Below are 17,106 nucleotides of genomic sequence, written 5' to 3'. Positions count from 1 at the left end.
TAATTTACTGACCCCCCGACGCTTTTGCAACGCTCTTCGAAAAAATGGCTGAAAACAAAGAAAAACATCAAAATTCATGAAAATAACACCAAAATGGATAAAGATCAGCCTTTCGAAGTAGCCTCACCACCTCAAGCTTGCACGCCGTTAAGATGTATTGAAGACGAAGACCTGGATCGCTTAACATGCAAAAAATGTAAAAGATCAGTTCATTATGAGTGCACACAGCTACCTTTGTATCAACTACAAATATTCGTGACATCCTATAACGATCATTACTTATGTTCAAACTGCGTCCGAATAACGAAGAACCTAAGAAATAAAGTGGGAAAAAACACTCAACATATGATGCAAAATGAACTTAAAAAGAAAGACGACGTCATACAAAAACTGAACAACGAGGTCAACACTAACACCAAAACCCGTGATTCAATCAAAAATGATCTCAAAACTTTTCTGGCAGGAAAACTACAAGAAATTGAGGAAAAGACAAGAAGAATGATAAAGGAAGAAATCAAGCACACAACAGAAGTAATCACGGAAACTTCAAAGAAAACATACGCCGAGATAACCAAGAAGCAAAAAGAAGACTTAAAATCTGCCGAAAACCAAAAACGGAAGGAAGAAAGTGAAAAGAGGGACATAGACTCTAGAAAACTGAATATCGTCGTTCATGGGTTTCTCGAATATTCAGGCCCAGATAAGGAAGAAGAAGAAAATGGAGTAAAATACGACATATTTCGGTTCCGAGAACTCCTGGAGGACATCAATGTTCCAGAAATAAATGCCACACACCACAGATTAGGAAACAAAAAAACAAAGAATGGCCGTCCTCTTAAAGTCACCCTGCAAAGTCAGCATGACAAAGATCTTATCATGAAGAATTTACACATGCTGAAAGAAACTTGCTTCTTTCAGGTAAGTATCACGGAAGATTTCACAATCAACGAACGGAAAAAGATAAAGGAGATGCACGAACAAACAAAGAAGCTTAACAAAGACATTAACAATAAAGGATTCAACTGGCGCGTAAGAGGAAGCCCAAGAACAAAACTACGCATCGTTAAAAAATTAAAAGACCGAACAAAAATATCTTCAAATTATAAACCAAAATGCTCTACAGAAGAAATCGTCAACGATTGGGCATTAACAGATGATGATGAATGATTCATTTTGTAAAATAGGCAGTCGAACTCTATTACCTTTAAAGCTAGTACAGACTTGTACACTTTTTTCGACTTTACAAAATATATACATTAACATACATTACATTGAGAGACATTGCGCTCGCGAACTACTTCACTGAACACGAAGTGAACACTATTTGATCATATGCCTTATTGGTACTAATTTTTACGCATCAAGAAAAAGTTATTTTCGCGCACCAGCCAATCGGTATTAATTTTTGCGCACAAAGGCCTCCTATATATCTTGTGAATTGTTTTGAGCCTTTTTGCCCTTTTCTGGGTCAAATAGCAAAGAAAACAAAACCTTTAACGTGATTTTCTCAATGAAATATTTTGAAACGCCGCAGAATAATTCGGGAATCGTTTTTACTATTGAATTGAAAATTTCCGGGTTTGTTTATTTTGAAGTTACGCATGTTCCCTATAAATTATGTTACTATAGAATGAAATTTGACGTCACTGTCAGGAAATTTTTCCCACATTTGGCAAAATTAGTAACTTTGTACTTTCCAAAAAGCTTGAAATGTATAAGGAACATGAAAAAAAAATATGTAAAGTGCATCTGCAAATTTTGAAATCGATCCGACGTTCTTCATCCGTTATTTACTGCAAAGTGGACCCCTTAAAATATCTAATTAATTATGCGTAATTCTGAATAATTAACGAAATTGATTATATTTTTTAAAATGCCCATTTTTCATCGAATCTTCAATATGACCAAAAATCATTTTATTTGGACAACTATTGAGCAATTAAAGTTTTTTGTGGGGAACCACCTTTAATATTTCACGGAGAGGCATAAAATTGCGACATCGCAAAATTTAATCTTGCAAAAATTAATTCGCTTATTGTTTTGAGAGATACAACAGTATTTTGCTTGTTTGAAATTGTTTGTCTTTTTTAACAGATAAAAATAAATTTGCAATAAATACGATAAATACGTACTATACTATAGCACCAAAAATAACTAGTCATGCTATCCCTATTAATGTCAGGATTTTTTGAATTTGACAGGCTCACGGGGGGTTTACACCACCCTCGATAATTTTTGATCTAGAAGAGGTAATTTTCAGAAAGATATAAGGTCAGTCTTTCATATATTTGCCTGTTTTAGACGGACAATTAAATCTGGCTCGTAAAAGCTATGCTGAATACGAGTAAATATTTCAAAACACGATGACGTCATAGATGATGACGTCATCAATTTTTTGAAATTTTTTAAACCCTTTTTAAAACTTGTTATTGATATCTAATAGCTGTCAAAATTTGAAGTAAATTCAATGGCTCTATCAAAAGTTATGGTCATTTTAAGAAATTGAGGTTTTACGGGATTTTAGACCTATTTTGACAATAAAGTCATAAATCCCGAACTAGAGGGTCTATAGATGTGAAAATTGGCACAGTTTCGCTTTATAAGATTTTATTAAAAGTCAAAAATTTCAGAGGTCCTCAGATATTTTCCATAAGTTATTAGACGAAAAACGCCAGGGTGGTGTAAACCCTCCCCTGACACGAATAGGGTTAACACGAATTAAAGCCCGTTTTCGAACCAAACTTCATTTTAAGTAATCTAAAGCAAATTTTAAATACTTGACTAGTTATTTTTTTGTACTGAGGTATATGTTTAAACTCTTTCTAGAGTTATCTACCAATATAACAAGTTTTCTCAGAACCTCAACAATATAAACATAAGATCTTTTTCTTAAAACAAAAAACTAATTTAAGCGCCCAGTGCTTAAATCTATCCTATTACACTTCACTTAAATAACTACTCCTGTTTCAACGCGGGTATAAAGAGTGCGAAAACTTATGAACGCGAATGAGAGCCTTGCGTCTTTAAGGGTCAATAATCAATTGACAGATCCAAAGTTTTTCAGTGGTATTTAATTATAATGAAATTTAGGATGAAATAGAATTAGTGGAAAAAATTTCTAGATAAAATATGATTTTGCAAGTATTCCAATATTCATTTTTTGTAATTAAGAGCGAAAGATTTTTTTTAAAGAAGCATTACATTCTACCTGAGTCATTGCATTGTCATTTTGTAAAATTAAGTCAGGATGAAATAAACGGAGCTTTTTTTACACGATCACTAATTAATATGGATAAATGTACGCAGGTATTTATGTAACGCGGTTTTTAAGTAATGCGAAGCAAGCCCATTCGCGTTAATAACATGAGTAATAGTGTAACAAGGTAGTAGTTTCTAGGTTAAACTTAGACCTTTAAAATGCATATCTACAAAGCATAAAACTATAAAGAATTTCGGTAAAAGGGATATAATAATGCCCGAAAAATCAATATGGTAAAACAAGTAAAGTAAACAAAAGCAAACTACGATCGCCCTGAGGTATACTTTTCTTCTCAACTTCTCAACTATATTTTGGTTTTTTGGAATGAAAAGTACAGAGAAAGTTGAGAAGAAAAGTATACCTCAGGGCCATCGTACAAAACTTATCAATAAGCTCGTATAACAGATCACTTTTGACCAAAATATTCATTACTGAATGCATAATCATAAAAGCCAAAAATATCTTCTTTGTTTGGCAATTTTATCTGATGGTTAGGAATTGGCAAATTAAGACCATTAATACACGTACTGGTCGTGGGAAGGAAGCTTCCGTTGTCGCCCACGTCAGGGAGTATAATACTCGGCCAGATTGAGAAGCCGAGTATCGGTTCGTTCTCAGCTCCTGTTGTGAATTTCAAAATTTGACCAAGAGAGATTTTGCCTTCCCGTCGTCTACCACCTTACAAAAAAATGTTTAAAACTAAGTTTAATCATCTTATTATACATATGAGAAAGATGCACGAAACAATTTTTAACCTACGTTAAGTGGATTAATAGACCTTTCCCGAAACCTATGACGTAATCAAAATATGACGTCATTTCAAAATTCAAATAGTGAAATTCACAAATATTTTTTCTTATACATTTGGCGCTTTTTATATGAATGAATTCTTCATTAACTTAGGGGATTAGGGCAAATAGCATGAAATCAAAGATTTTGCGGGGATTTAAATTCACGAAAATGGCCCAAATTCGCCAAAAGGATAATTGTAATTATTCATTAAAAGTTCACACACAAAGTTATCCTTTTAAGGTACTCTCCCCTCTTAAATCCCTCACTCTCCTTCCACTTTAATAACAACATCAGATTACACTATGCTTGGGACAGGAAAACAACAAAAGAAGCTGGTATATAGTAACGTACCAAAAATAACGCCAATCAAATAGAAGTCCGTTTGTTCTCTTAGACCATCATCAGTGAAGTAATTCTGCTTGATGGCTTTCATTATAAGGTTGAAAAGTTCTTTTTGTGGTCCTCCAAAATCTTCCGCAAGCTAAAAATAAGAACCAGGAAATTAGTAAAAAAGTGTTTGTAGCCCCCTCACTTTTTTGCAAAATAATGTTTGGTTAATAAGTTTAAAGATCTTTCTATTGAATTCATCTCTTAAATTCTCCGGGGGGGGGGGGGTACTAGGATTGATGGGTGTCGGGTATGTGCGTGCCAGACCTTTGGACCCTTACCCTTAGAGAGACTAAATTTTTGTGAAAAGGTGACCCTTAGAGAGACTCAGTGTAGACAAACCCAACACTTAGAGAGACTTATTCACAAAAAAATTCTATAATGGGGCAAAGAAATTCGATTTTTAAAAGAATTTCTCCAATTTTCGAAAAATTTTCCCACTTTTTTGACTTTCACTCTTCTTTGACCCGAGTTTGAACCGACCCTTAGAAAGAGAGACTGATTTTGACTTTTTGTTTTTGTAACCCTTTGAGAGACTTTGGGAGGTTGAAAAACCCTACCCATTTTTGCCTAAGTACCCCCCCCGGGTTAAATTCTATCAAAATGTAGGTTAAAATGGCAGTTTCTACCCTTAAAATGGCAAATATTTTTCACGCACATACCCAACACCCATTTTTGCCTAAGTAACCCCCCCCCCCGGGTTAAATTCTATCAAAATGTAGGTTAAAATGGCAGTTTCTACCCTTAAAATTGCCCAAATTTTCACGTTGCACAACCATGGTGGACACAATTTGGACCCCTACATAAAGAATTAAAGTTCTTCTAACCATCATGGTGAAATAATCAGTACCATGTACCGTTACTCTTTAGGTATTGAATGTTGAGGAAATTTAAAAATGAATCTTACCTCACCATAAAACTGCATTTCCAGACAAAGAAATTTGTTTGTGTCTTCCTTCTCCAATAAGGAACCAATCTCGTCAAATGTTGTTTTGATAAGATCTGCACGGTTAACAAGAATGAAATTGGTTTCACCTAGAATGGCAGTGTCAGCTGAAGGAATTTCTAAAGCTCTTCCTCGTATAAGTTGTTTTTGTTGAGCTGTCAAAATTTCAACTGGATTTAGTTTTTCCTAGAACTTTTGTAACTTCCAGACCAATGTCTTTTACAGCTTCTGCCTTTGGTGCTTGCAATATTTTAGCTCCTTCAATAACTGTATTGAAGGCCGAATCTTCTTCATTATCAGTTTTTTCATCCTTTTTCGAATCTTCTTCACTGTCAGTTTTTTCATCATTTTTCGAATTTTCTTCACTGTCAGTTTTTTCATAATTTTTCGAATTTCCTTCAACTCTGTCACTTTTGTAAATTTCATTTTCACTACCACTCGTACCCATTTCCATTCCATCCCCACACGACTTCGCGTTCTTGACAGTAGTACATTGGTACTACATTTCAAGCATTTTTCCATTAGTTTTGATTCTTCACTGTCCAGAGAAGCTGTATCGAGACTTTTTTGGATGGGTCTAATGTAAACCCTTCCTTGTCCACCACCAATTGACTCCTTGATTGATTGGGCAGACATTTGGCAACCAAGGACAGTTAAGTTTTTGCTATGTGCAGGGCAGGTCAATAATTCAATACCACCTCCTTGATTCACAGCAGGGTAAAGTTCTTCCAGTTTTTCCAAGACAACCTCCTCATTGTCACCCAAGTGGCATTTTAGTTTTTTCAAACCAAGGCCTGCCTTTTGTAGCTAACTTTCTCCATCGAATGTTGAAGGTTAATAATTCTGTCACAAATTGTTGACGGTTTTAAAGACGGTGCTAATCAATAAAATCCATTATTTTAATGGGATGAAATATTGGCTCTATCCGCGAAATTAAATCCCCGCGAAAATTTTGAAAAACGTCCGAACAGTGAATTTTTGTCTTTTTTTAGGAAAAAACTGATTTAAAATTCAGTCATCCGCGAAAATAAATTCCCGCGAAATATTTGAAAATGGCTCATCCGCGAAAGTTAGTCACTGCGAAATGCTGAAATTTCGCGGATAGCCTCATTCGCAAATTTTATTTTGTAAAATAGCAAAATATGGTCTCTGATGCTGGTCAAAAAGAGAGATGTTTGAGAAAAACACCAAAAACAGACTTTTATGAATATCTCTTGGAATAATTTTCAAAGAAATTAAGAAAAAAGGACATATTTGGTGGATAATGGAAGTTAACAAACATCTGAACTAGCATCATATAAAATTTAGAATAAGCCGGAAATCCTGGGAAATATTTTCAATACTACAATATAGGCATCTTTTAACAAGATTGATCAGAACAAACAGTTGTTGACTAAACTAATCAGAGGTGACAAAAGTTGTTGCCCGGGGGGGGGGGGCTACTTGATTTCGAAACTTTTCTTTTTATCAATTATTTTGAATTTGTGTTAAAATTCGACCCTTGCAGTGCAACCTCACAGAAACACACCCTTACAGTGCATTTTGGAATGCTGAAAAACCCCACCCTTAAGCGCGGCACATGACGTAGGCCAGATCATATGAGTGCTTCTCCCCCCCCCCGGGGTTGTTGCCTCTTGAAGCTTTGACTTCTAATGTTGATTTCAATTTCACAGACTGATTTGCTAATTTGCCACCATTTTTGTACATTTTTTAAATCCTTGTCCACCAATTGAAAAGTTACATCATTCTGCTAACATTTAATTATAATTTATCAGTTTATGAATTTATTTTTGTTCCTTCGGCGCTTCTTTGTCACGTGATACTTAGTATAAGGGCGGAAAGAATATCGAGAGTAATCACACGTCAATAGATTTCTTAGAGTGCGGAGGCAAGATGGCTGAATTGATGAAATTTCTTGACGACAAGTTTACTTCTATGAAGAAAGACATGAGATCAGAGCTTAAGATCTCTGACAGCAGAAAAAGAAAAAGAGATGGTTTCAAACACAAGTCAAATGCAAAACAGTATGAATTCAATTCTATCTTAAGAGATGAGCTAGAGGACATTTTGGATCTTATTCAGAGCGGGTCCAAGCACAGATCATCTAAAAAGATCAAATATCTAATCGAAGACATTGATTCAAGAAATAAGCTTATACGTATCGCAGATAAATCTCCTGCAGGTTGGGGTACAGTATTAGAGTATCAATCGGACAGTCTAGCAAGCGACTCAGCTGATGAAAGAAAGATTCGTGCCGCAGAGAAAAGAGCTCTCCAAAAGCAATCCTCAAAAAGGAGAAAAACACAGCCTTCATCCACCACCACTAGACGTGAACATAACAACCTCGATGGCTTTTCAGGGAGGCCTAGCACGCAGCAAAGAAGATCAAATTTTAAAGTCACTATCTCTAACAACAAGAACCCAAGATCAAACGACTACTGTCTTAAGTGCGGGGAGCAAGGCCATTGGAAAAGGGATTGCACAAAATAAACCAGATAAGTACATTTCTTTTAATCAAGAATTCGAGTTTTTAAAACAAGCAGAGTTATCTTATTTTAATCCTGAATTAGATTCGGATTGTGTCAAAGGAAGACTGGGGAAGCGTTCAAAGTTCTGGGAACAAATGGGAGCCAATGAATTTATATTAGATATAATAAAGCATGGATACAAACTGCCTTTTATTTCACAACCTACGTATAAAAACATGAAAAATAATGAATCAGCTTATAGTAACACATCCTTTGTATCTTCGACTTTGCAAGATCTTCTGAAATCCGGATCCATTTTAGAAGTGCCTTTCGAGCCGCATGTAGTTAACCCTCTCTCTGTAGACACACGCCCATCCGGAAAACAACGGTTGATTCTTGATTTGCGTCACGTCAACAAGTTTTTGCTCTCGGAGCACATAAGGTTTGACGATTGGCGAGTTTTCCAACATTTTGTTTGCCCTGGGGGTTTTTTATTCAAGTTCGACCTTAGAAAGGGTTACCATCATGTTAGCATTGCTCCAGAATACCAAACATTCCTCGGTTTCTCCTGGAAAATAAAAGGAAAAAAGAAGTATTTTGTGTTTACTGTTTTACCATTTGGTCTTTCGACAGCTCCTATGGTTTTTAATAAACTTTTGAGACCACTCGTGTCAGTGTGGCATAAACAAGGGATAAAAATAGCAGTATACTTGGATGACGGGGCAGGGATAGACTCTACTGAGGATTCCGCCAAGCAGGCATCCCTAATGACAAGAGCTCTTTTGACTGACACAGGGTTTGTTGTTAACGAAGATAAGTCACAATGGCAGCCTTCAAGGAAAATAACTTGGCTTGGAGTTGACCTTAATCTTTTCGAAAATACTTACAAAATCACTCAGCAGCGTATATCTTCTCTTCTTTCAACAATCGAATTTATTTTGAGAAGTCCTTACACAACAGCACGAGTTTTGTGTCGCCTAACAGGAAAAGTCGTTTCAATGAAATTTGTTTTGTCAAACATTATCAAATTAAAAACTAGATCTTTATACAAAGCCATTGATGAAGCTGTCTCATGGGATGGGAAGTTTAACATTTTCAATTATCCAGACGCTCACAGAGAAATTCTTTTTTGGAGAGACAATGTAAATGTATTAAATAACAAAAGCGTGTTAAAGTCCCAAGTGAAGTATACTATCTATTCTGACGCAAGTAGCAGTGGGATAGGAGCTGTATTAAAAGAGAATTCAATTTTAAATGTGTGTCACAAAATGTTTGATGTAGAGGAAATTGATAGAAGTTCAACTTGGAGGGAACTCGAAGCGATCAGATTCGGATTGGATTCATTTTGCCATAAGTTAAGTAACTCTTCCATATCTTGGATGGCAGATAATAGAGCAGCCATGTATGTTTCTTCAGGTGGTAGCAATAAGCCCCATTTACAAGAATTAGCACTAAGAATCTACGAATTGTCTCGTAACTTTAATATAAATGGAAGTGAATTGGGTTCCTAGGGACGAGAACCGAGTAGCGGACAGAGTTTCTAAAATAATAGATCCAGACGACTGGGAAATCACAGAGGAATTTTTGCACTTTCTCGAACATCGTTGGGGTAACTTTACAGTCGACAGATTCGCTAATTTTGACAATGCAAAATGCGAGAGGTTTAATTCCAAGTATGTTGTGCCCGGTACAGAGGCCTTCACCCAAGACTGGCGCTTAGAGCGAAATTTATTAGTTCCTCCTGTCAGCCAGATTCCTCAAGTCTTACGCCTTTTAAAAAGCCAACCAGGAATTAAAGGGGTGCTCGTCATACCTTTTTGGACAGCGTCTTCTTTTTGGCCCCTTCTAAGAGAAGGGGATGAATTTTCATATTTTCTCAAGGATTACGTTATTTTCGAAGACACGTCGAACTTGTTACGCCTTGGGAGGTACAAATACTCTTTACTCGGTTCTCCACGATATAGAGGACGTATCATAGCCTTAGAGGTTATTAGTTGATTCAGAAGGATAGTCCTTATCACCTTATAGAAAGAAGCTGAATTAATTTTAACATGTATTTCTACACCCAAGGAAAAGGGTGAGGCAGGGGTTGATTAGTGGTATCAACTGAGGCTGTTTTAATTTTAACATGTATTTCTGCACCCAGAAGAAGGGTGAGGCAGAGGTTGATTAGTGGTATCAACCAAGGCTATATTAATTTTGAAATATATTTTCTACACCCAAAGAGAAGGGTGAGGCAGGGGTTGATTAGCGGTATCAACTGAGGCCAGAGTTTAGCGACTAGGTCGCTATGGCAGCTTGGCTGCCGTAGCATAAAGTTGAAAATGCCTCATATTTACGACAAAATAGTAATTTGCTCTTGCATTTCACTTATACCTTTAGCACAAGTCGCCCAAGACCTGTCTTCTCGTGTTGATGATCCACAGCTTAAAGAGCTCGCTACCGGAATCGGAGATATCCTGACGAAAGCTCGTGCAGAGAGTACAATTAACAAATATAGCTGCTACTTCAAAAAATGGGAAAGATGGTGTGCGACATTCGAAGAGGTCCAGCCTTTTCCAGCCAAAGACTTTCACTTCGTTCTATATATCATCAGCCTTATCCAGCTTGGAGAATCTTTCCACGTTATAGAATCTGTATTCTACGCCGTGAAACATTTCCACAATGTGGCTTCGAAGCCAGATCCAACATCTTCTACTGGATTTCTACGTTATGATGAGGTTTCAAATTTAATTTTTGGGGACATTCTAGTCTTTGAGACGTATATGAAACTATTCATAGAAAAGTCAAAAACAGACCAACATCGTGAAGGGGCTTGGGTCTATATTGCCAAACTAGATTCCCCCTTTTGTCCTGTTAAGACACTGCTTAGATTTACTAAGAATGCAAACATAACCAACGATAATGAGTACCTATTCCGTGCCACTTCTTTCTTTAAGAAAAAGGGCATTCATAAACTGAGAAATAAGAACAAACCCATTTGTTACTCAACGGCCAGGTCCGCTGTTTTGCTTTATATCAAGAGAATTGGTCTTGACGTAAAACTTTTTGGACTCCACAGCCTAAGGAGGGGCGGAGCTACGGAAGCCGCTAACCGGGGAGTTAATGATAGACTTTTCCAGAAGCATGGCAGGTGGAAAACCGCTGGTGTGAAGAACGGATATGTTCAAGAAGATATAAATAGTCTTTTGAAAGTTTCTCTAGGGCTAGGCCTCTGATACATACCTCTTTCTCTCTGTGACAAGTTACAGGTTATCTAGACGACCATACTATGTTTTATATACTAGGTATATAAAGTGATAAGAAGAAGAAGTAAAATAATAAATAAGGTTATTTTCGTTTGAGTGTACGAATTAGAAAATAAATGAATTTATTTTTGTTCCTTCGGCGCTTCTTTGTCACGTGATACTTAGTATAAGGGCGGAAAGAATATCGAGAGTAATCACACGTCGATAGATTTCTTATTTTCCCACCCACCCGCCCTTTTATGTAGCTCTATAACATTTACTTTATTATTTTGATAATTTGGTGTTTATATTACGTTAGTTTATGTATGTTTACAAATAGGATTTGTAAGACATTTCTTTTCGCACTCTTGTTATCTAGACGACCATACTATGTTTTATATACTAGGTATATAAAGTGATAAGAAGAAGTAAAATAATAAATAAGGTTATTTTCGTTTGAGTGTACGAATTAGAAAATAAGTGAAACTATTGCTAATAGCTCCTGAAATAATAGAGCTTTTGCCGTGAAATTTTCTGTAAATTCCTAACTTTTATTTAGCTTCAAAAAAAAAAAATTGACACCTAAATATTTTCACACCTTGAGCATGATGACATTTCTGACAGTAAGGTGTCACAAAAATTGACACTTTTCCAATACGAATTTATTTTCATTGTAAAATATATCGTTTAAACCGTAATTTATTGAATATTTAGGATAAAATAAGCATTTTAAACTCAGGCAACTTTTTTCTAAAGCCTTTGTTAGAATACAATAGCTATTTATAAGAACAAAGGAAATTTTCTGTTTTTGCTCACTTTAGGCATGATGAGTGACGTCATCAAAAAATTTTTTTGTCAAAAGTTTCCTTACGTCACAAGGATCGTTGTGTGCCAAATTTCATTCAAAAAGACCCACTAGCTCAAAAGTTAAGGGGTGGTACAGGAAAAGCCCCCCCCTAGTTCTGAACCGCCCCTAAAAGCCTAGGTTGGATAGGGTCAAGGAACAATTTTCAATGAACATCTCCCTCAAATAAACGCCCCCTTCGAATAAACACCTCCCCCTAGGAGGGGTGTTTATTTGAATCAGGTAACAATAAGTAAGTATAATACGAAGAAAAACTTAGATATACAAAATTAATTGCATTCTTTAATTGTATTCGATATTGTTTTGACCCATTTCTACATTCCTAAATTGAAATACTCAAATAACAATGAAAAGGCAAAATAGTAAGGTTTCGACTCACTTCACCAAAGTTACTTCGTTTCAACATTATTTAATAAACTCCTTCTTTTAAATGTCCCTCAGGGCCCGCGCCACCGGGGGGGGCCGGGGGGCCATGGCCCCTCCACTTTTTTGCAAAGCAAAATAAAAAATTTCTCTTCACCTAATAATCTTTTTCTTTTCTGTGCGCGTGCCAATAAAAACGTTAGAACCTTTCTAAGAGGGGACAGATGGACACTTAAATAAGTCTAATTATACTATTTTGCTTTAAAAAAACAAACTTAACAGTTTTCTTTCAGAAAATCAGAACAAAAAGGAAGCTGTTTTAGCCAAATAAGACAGGTCAAAATCGAAAATTTTCCGGCCCGTCCGCGCAAACCATGGTTGCGCCTCCTTAGTCACTATATTTTTGTTGGCCCCCTCATTTTCAAAATCGTGTCGCGGGTCCTGTCCCTCGAATAAATGCCCCTCCTAAAATACGAAATAAATCATAAACGCCCGTGGCCTTTTATTTGAAGTAAAACGGTACTCAATTGACCATGTGAAGAATAAGAAGTTGATTTATACAAAAATTGAAAAAAAAAGAAAGACTGTAAAGGCTTGGGGACCCGAGAAGTTTTTTTTCGCGTTGGTGCAATGCAACATGCTCCACCCCACCAACATAAAAAAGAAAAGAAAGTGCGTGTCCCATGGTTTCTATTTTTGTTTCATGGGACAAAAAGCGAGAGAAACACCCAAAAGACACGCTAATTTTGTCCCTGGGACAAAGTGAATGACACACAAATTTTATTAAAAGTGTTGTCGATCTCACTTTTATTGATAGAAAGAAGAACGAGGTGGAGACACGGGAAAGCGTTTCAGGTTGGTGGTATGGTAATGTTGCATTGTACCAACGCGAAAATATTTCTCGTGTCCCCAAGCATTTACAGTTTTTGGTTACCAAATGAAAATTTTCCTCATATAAAGCAAACACATAGCGTAATAAGACGGATAACTATCCGCTGGATTTAAAGAGAACCCTGAAAATTTATAAGAAATAGTCCATGGTATATAATCAATATTTTCATCCTTTTTAACAGCAATCGCATTGGACGAATACATGACAGGTTACTATATCTCAGATATCCAAGAAGCTATTCCCAAAGCTGCTATCCAAATGGCGAAAAAACCACTACAGGCAGGGATAGGAGTGGGCACGTATGATAGTCCTATTCGAACTTTGGTTAATAGCTTTTATGGCGCAAACCACGATAATATATATGATCTGTGGTTTTCCATTGTTGACGAATTAATGGTAAGATAAGATACACATTTTTCATGTCAATCTAAATGTTACAATGGATTCTTGCTAATCCGAGTCTCCAGTATTCTAAACTTTTTATGATCCGAAATAACTTACAGTTCCCATCTTGATTTTGAAGGGCCAAAAAATGTGCCGCAGGAAAAATGAAAAAGTGCTAGATTCAGAAAGGGTGGAAGATTCCTCTCTAGCCTTAAGACCTTAAAGGGGAAATCTAGTAAAAAACTTTATTTTTGTTATTGTTATCTCTCTGTAATTCGAACAAAGTAAACCTCCATTCGAATTGTTCTAATTCGAATTACATACAAGTTTTTTATAAGAACAAACTATATAAGAACATAAAGGCTTTGCCGGCTAAAATGTTAAGAACAAGTTAAGAAAAATTTAAGGCTTTGTGGGCTCTAAAACACCCAATTTCATAGGAAAATAGACAAAAATACTCAAAAATTGGCGTAAATAAGAACATGTTTAAAACATTTTTAGGCTTAAAACTCAAAAAGTTAAGAATATCCAAAGGCTTAAAAAATTTTGGATGCTCTTATAGAAAAACGTGTAGATGAAAAGGACAAGGAGTACGTTTATAACTTTAGTACTGATTTTAAACGTTTGTTCAAAGATCAAAACAAAGAGGCGAGGGTTTGAAGATGGGCACAAGACTGTGGCTGATATCAACAAGAAAGACGATCCGGTGGAACCACTGTTTACGTACAAACACCAGTCGTTCACCATTTGTATTGGTTCAGCATTCGTTTTCTCTTGTCTTTGTGTTATTGTCAACCAAATCATTGTCAACAAACGTAAAAACAAGAGAAATTTAACAACAAAATGAGATATGAAGCCGTTATCAAACATGAAATTATTCTATACCAAACAACTTACAACTTGACTTTGTTTTTTTTTTTTAACGAAAAGTACAAGACTCCAGGTAAGTGACCTACCGGACGTACGGCCATTAAGGGTAGGTTTTTTGGACTTTGGAAAGTGCACTGTAAGGATTGATTTGTGAGCAAGTGGGAAAAAGTGCATTGTAAGGGTAAATTTGAGAAAATACCAAATTCTGAGGTAAAAATTTCGAAAAATTGCACCATAAGGGTGCCAAATTTTTCCTTCACTGTAAGGGTCCGATTTTAGATACCTGATTTTTGGCCGAACGTACGGTCGTTTTCAAAATCGAGTGCCCCCCCCCCGGGGATCGACCTCGTAGGTTGAACACACCTTTATAGTAATAATTGTATATAGTAATTATAGGTATATAATTGTAAATAGCAAAATATATTGCACGTAATCCACTACATAAAAAATATCATGATATATGCACAGGTAAAAAAAGATACAGTAATGGAGAAAAACGATATCGGTTTTTATAATATCCTCTAGTTTTTTTGGTTCATCCCTTCATACATAAAATGGGTTAAACTTTGACCTGCTACAACATGACATGCATATTCAATCTAAAACTCAAGAAACAGCCTATATAATATATTTTGAACCGACGAAATTCAGAAGATTTTGACAAATCTCGACGTTTTATGCCTTTTATCTGATCTCGAAAAGAAATCTTCTAAATTTATTCTTACCTATATTTCTTTAAGATTAGAAGGGTTTACACCTTAACAATTAGTCGAATGAATTTCATTCTATAGAATGAATTTAATTCTATTCTTAGAAGGGTTAGAAGTCGACATCGGTAGGAACATGTGTGTATCCAAGATTAAAAACTTGTCATCAAAGTCGCTAGACAAAGTAAAAGAAGAACAACATGAAAAAATAATGTAGACAGCATTAAACTTTAATGTACTGCATGCCAAAGCTGAAGACTCCATAGGAGGCAATAGGAGGGGAGCCATTTGGAATGAAAGAGAAACAAATGGTATACCATTTTGACATTGCTAATTCATATCATTTACGTTGATGTCTTATCTTGATAAGGCAGAAGAATTTTGCTTTAATTGTCGAGTTCAAATATAGAGGCAAGTGATTTCGATTTATATAAAGTCATTCTTAACTTATGGTGGTTGTTTTGGATGGGGGTTTTGAATCTGGAGGCTTAAAGATTTAGTTTAATAAGCACTGTGTTACGAGTTGAGTTGATCATTCTGTTTAGGTGATGGCGATATACAAATTTTTGTGTTTTGCTTGCGCTATCATTAAAATCAATTTTATCCTGTTCTTATCTTTGGTAGAATTTGAGACTCGAATTATACCTTTCAAAGCTAACTTTTAAATTTTTAGAGTAAAGAGAAAATTTTGTGAACACAAAAATGCTGAAACATAAAGTCAAGAGAACATTTTTGAAACCTCCACCGAAATTGTTGAGGCGTTTAAGTTGTAGACCATGGTATAACTCGTCTAGTGATGAAGGGTCTGGCACTAGTAGTCGTTATGTTAAAAAATGTGCTGAAGAGGAAAAGATTTGTGAAGTTGTTGGGATGAAGAAGAATGGAAAAGAAGTTATGACTGATGAAGAGCGAATGAAATTCAGGTAAGACTTAATTATTTCATTTTTTTATTCTGTTTGGAAGTAGGCGCATTTCTAGAGAAAAATCGTACACCATACAGTATGTTGAGGAGGTATATCTCCATTCTATGACGGTTAGGTTTGATTTGAAATATGGCGGAATCCCATTCGGACATTCTTTTTAATTCCTGCCAGATTCTACCTGGAATTCTAGCGGAGGGGAGGCAGGTGACAAAGGTTGGACCTCCTCAAAGAGGGGGTTTATTATACAGGTTTTTTTCTGGAAGAACCATTTCTTATCATTCCGTTCAATCCGGTGGGCAAAGCGATATTTGATATTGAAGAAACTGAATATAGTATTGTAAAAACAAAACTACAATAAAATGGTTTGCCAAACGGTCCACATTGTCATGCTCTCAAATATTCAAAATAATTCAAGATAATTCGGCGAGTAAGCTGTACATGATAAGTTCTGTAGAAGGAAAAATATAGCTCAAATCATCATCTAATGACTTTTCATTAAACTCTAAGCAAAAAAAACCTTGACAAAATCAAACAATATATATGGATTCTGCTGATTTACGTTTTTCTCATTGGTACTTGGTCAAATTATCCAATTATTGATTTTGTTTCATTCTTCGAAATTGGATCATTTCCTCAGAACAGTAATTAGCATTAAATACCAGTCAATCGACCGTTACCTGTTTTATATTATTGACTCATCTAACTTCATCCAAAAAGATTGACAGAGAATGAGTCATGCATTACTTTTTGTCTGTCTTCTTTGACTTAATACACGATGTAAAGAAATAAACTATTTAAAGTGGGCTAACACCTAGACATTATCATGATTGCATTCAAAAGAGCTTCAGAAACATTAGCTCCAATAAAACGAGAAATCTCTTTTTAAATATGCACATTCATGCTTTTTCTCAGAACTGACAAATCTTGGTTGAGTCTCTTTTTCATGATAAAGGGAAAAAACGTTAGAAATCTTTCAATCATATCAACAGTTGTAAATTAATATAAACGTGGTTCTACCTACGT

At 35.6% G+C, this 17,106-nt stretch overlaps 2 protein-coding genes and 1 long non-coding RNA gene across 3 annotated transcripts in view; 2 read left to right on the top strand and 1 right to left on the bottom strand.

The window, feature by feature from the left end:
• Nucleotides 1-8,035: 8,035 nt before the first annotated feature.
• LOC136822425 (uncharacterized) lies at nt 8,036-9,078 on the bottom strand. Its single transcript, XR_010848898.1, has 2 exons — nt 8,740-9,078; nt 8,036-8,420 (listed from the first exon to the last, which is right to left on the bottom strand). It is a non-coding gene; the product is annotated as an uncharacterized lncRNA (long non-coding RNA).
• A 641-nt stretch (nt 9,079-9,719) lies between these two features.
• LOC136822424 (integrase/recombinase xerD homolog) lies at nt 9,720-11,340 on the top strand. Its single transcript, XM_067078682.1, has one exon. The coding sequence runs from the start codon at nt 10,177-10,179 to the stop codon at nt 11,068-11,070; it is 894 nt and encodes a 297-aa protein (XP_066934783.1). The 5' UTR covers nt 9,720-10,176; the 3' UTR covers nt 11,071-11,340.
• Nucleotides 11,341-15,831: 4,491 nt separating this feature from the next.
• The window catches only part of LOC136822417 (uncharacterized), a 38,313-nt gene continuing 37,038 nt past the window's right edge, over nt 15,832-17,106 (top strand). The window contains exon 1 of the mRNA XM_067078674.1: nt 15,832-16,083. Within this exon, the coding sequence (XP_066934775.1) occupies nt 15,863-16,083 (221 nt within the window). The 5' untranslated portion in view covers nt 15,832-15,862. The remainder of the gene's footprint in view (nt 16,084-17,106) is intronic.

This window comes from Clytia hemisphaerica, unplaced genomic scaffold, assembly GCF_902728285.1.
Source record: "Clytia hemisphaerica strain Z4C2 unplaced genomic scaffold, Clytia hemisphaerica genome assembly, whole genome shotgun sequence".
Lineage (NCBI taxonomy): Eukaryota > Metazoa > Cnidaria > Hydrozoa > Leptothecata > Clytiidae > Clytia > Clytia hemisphaerica.
The sequence above is the reverse complement of the archived record's forward strand: the minus strand, read 5'-3'. Positions and strand labels throughout refer to the sequence as shown.

What these genes read in the sequence shown, in the direction of transcription:
- LOC136822424 (XM_067078682.1), top strand. Translation starts at nt 10,177, where the DNA reads ATGCCTCATATTTACGACAAAATAGTAATTTGCTCTTGCATTTCACTT.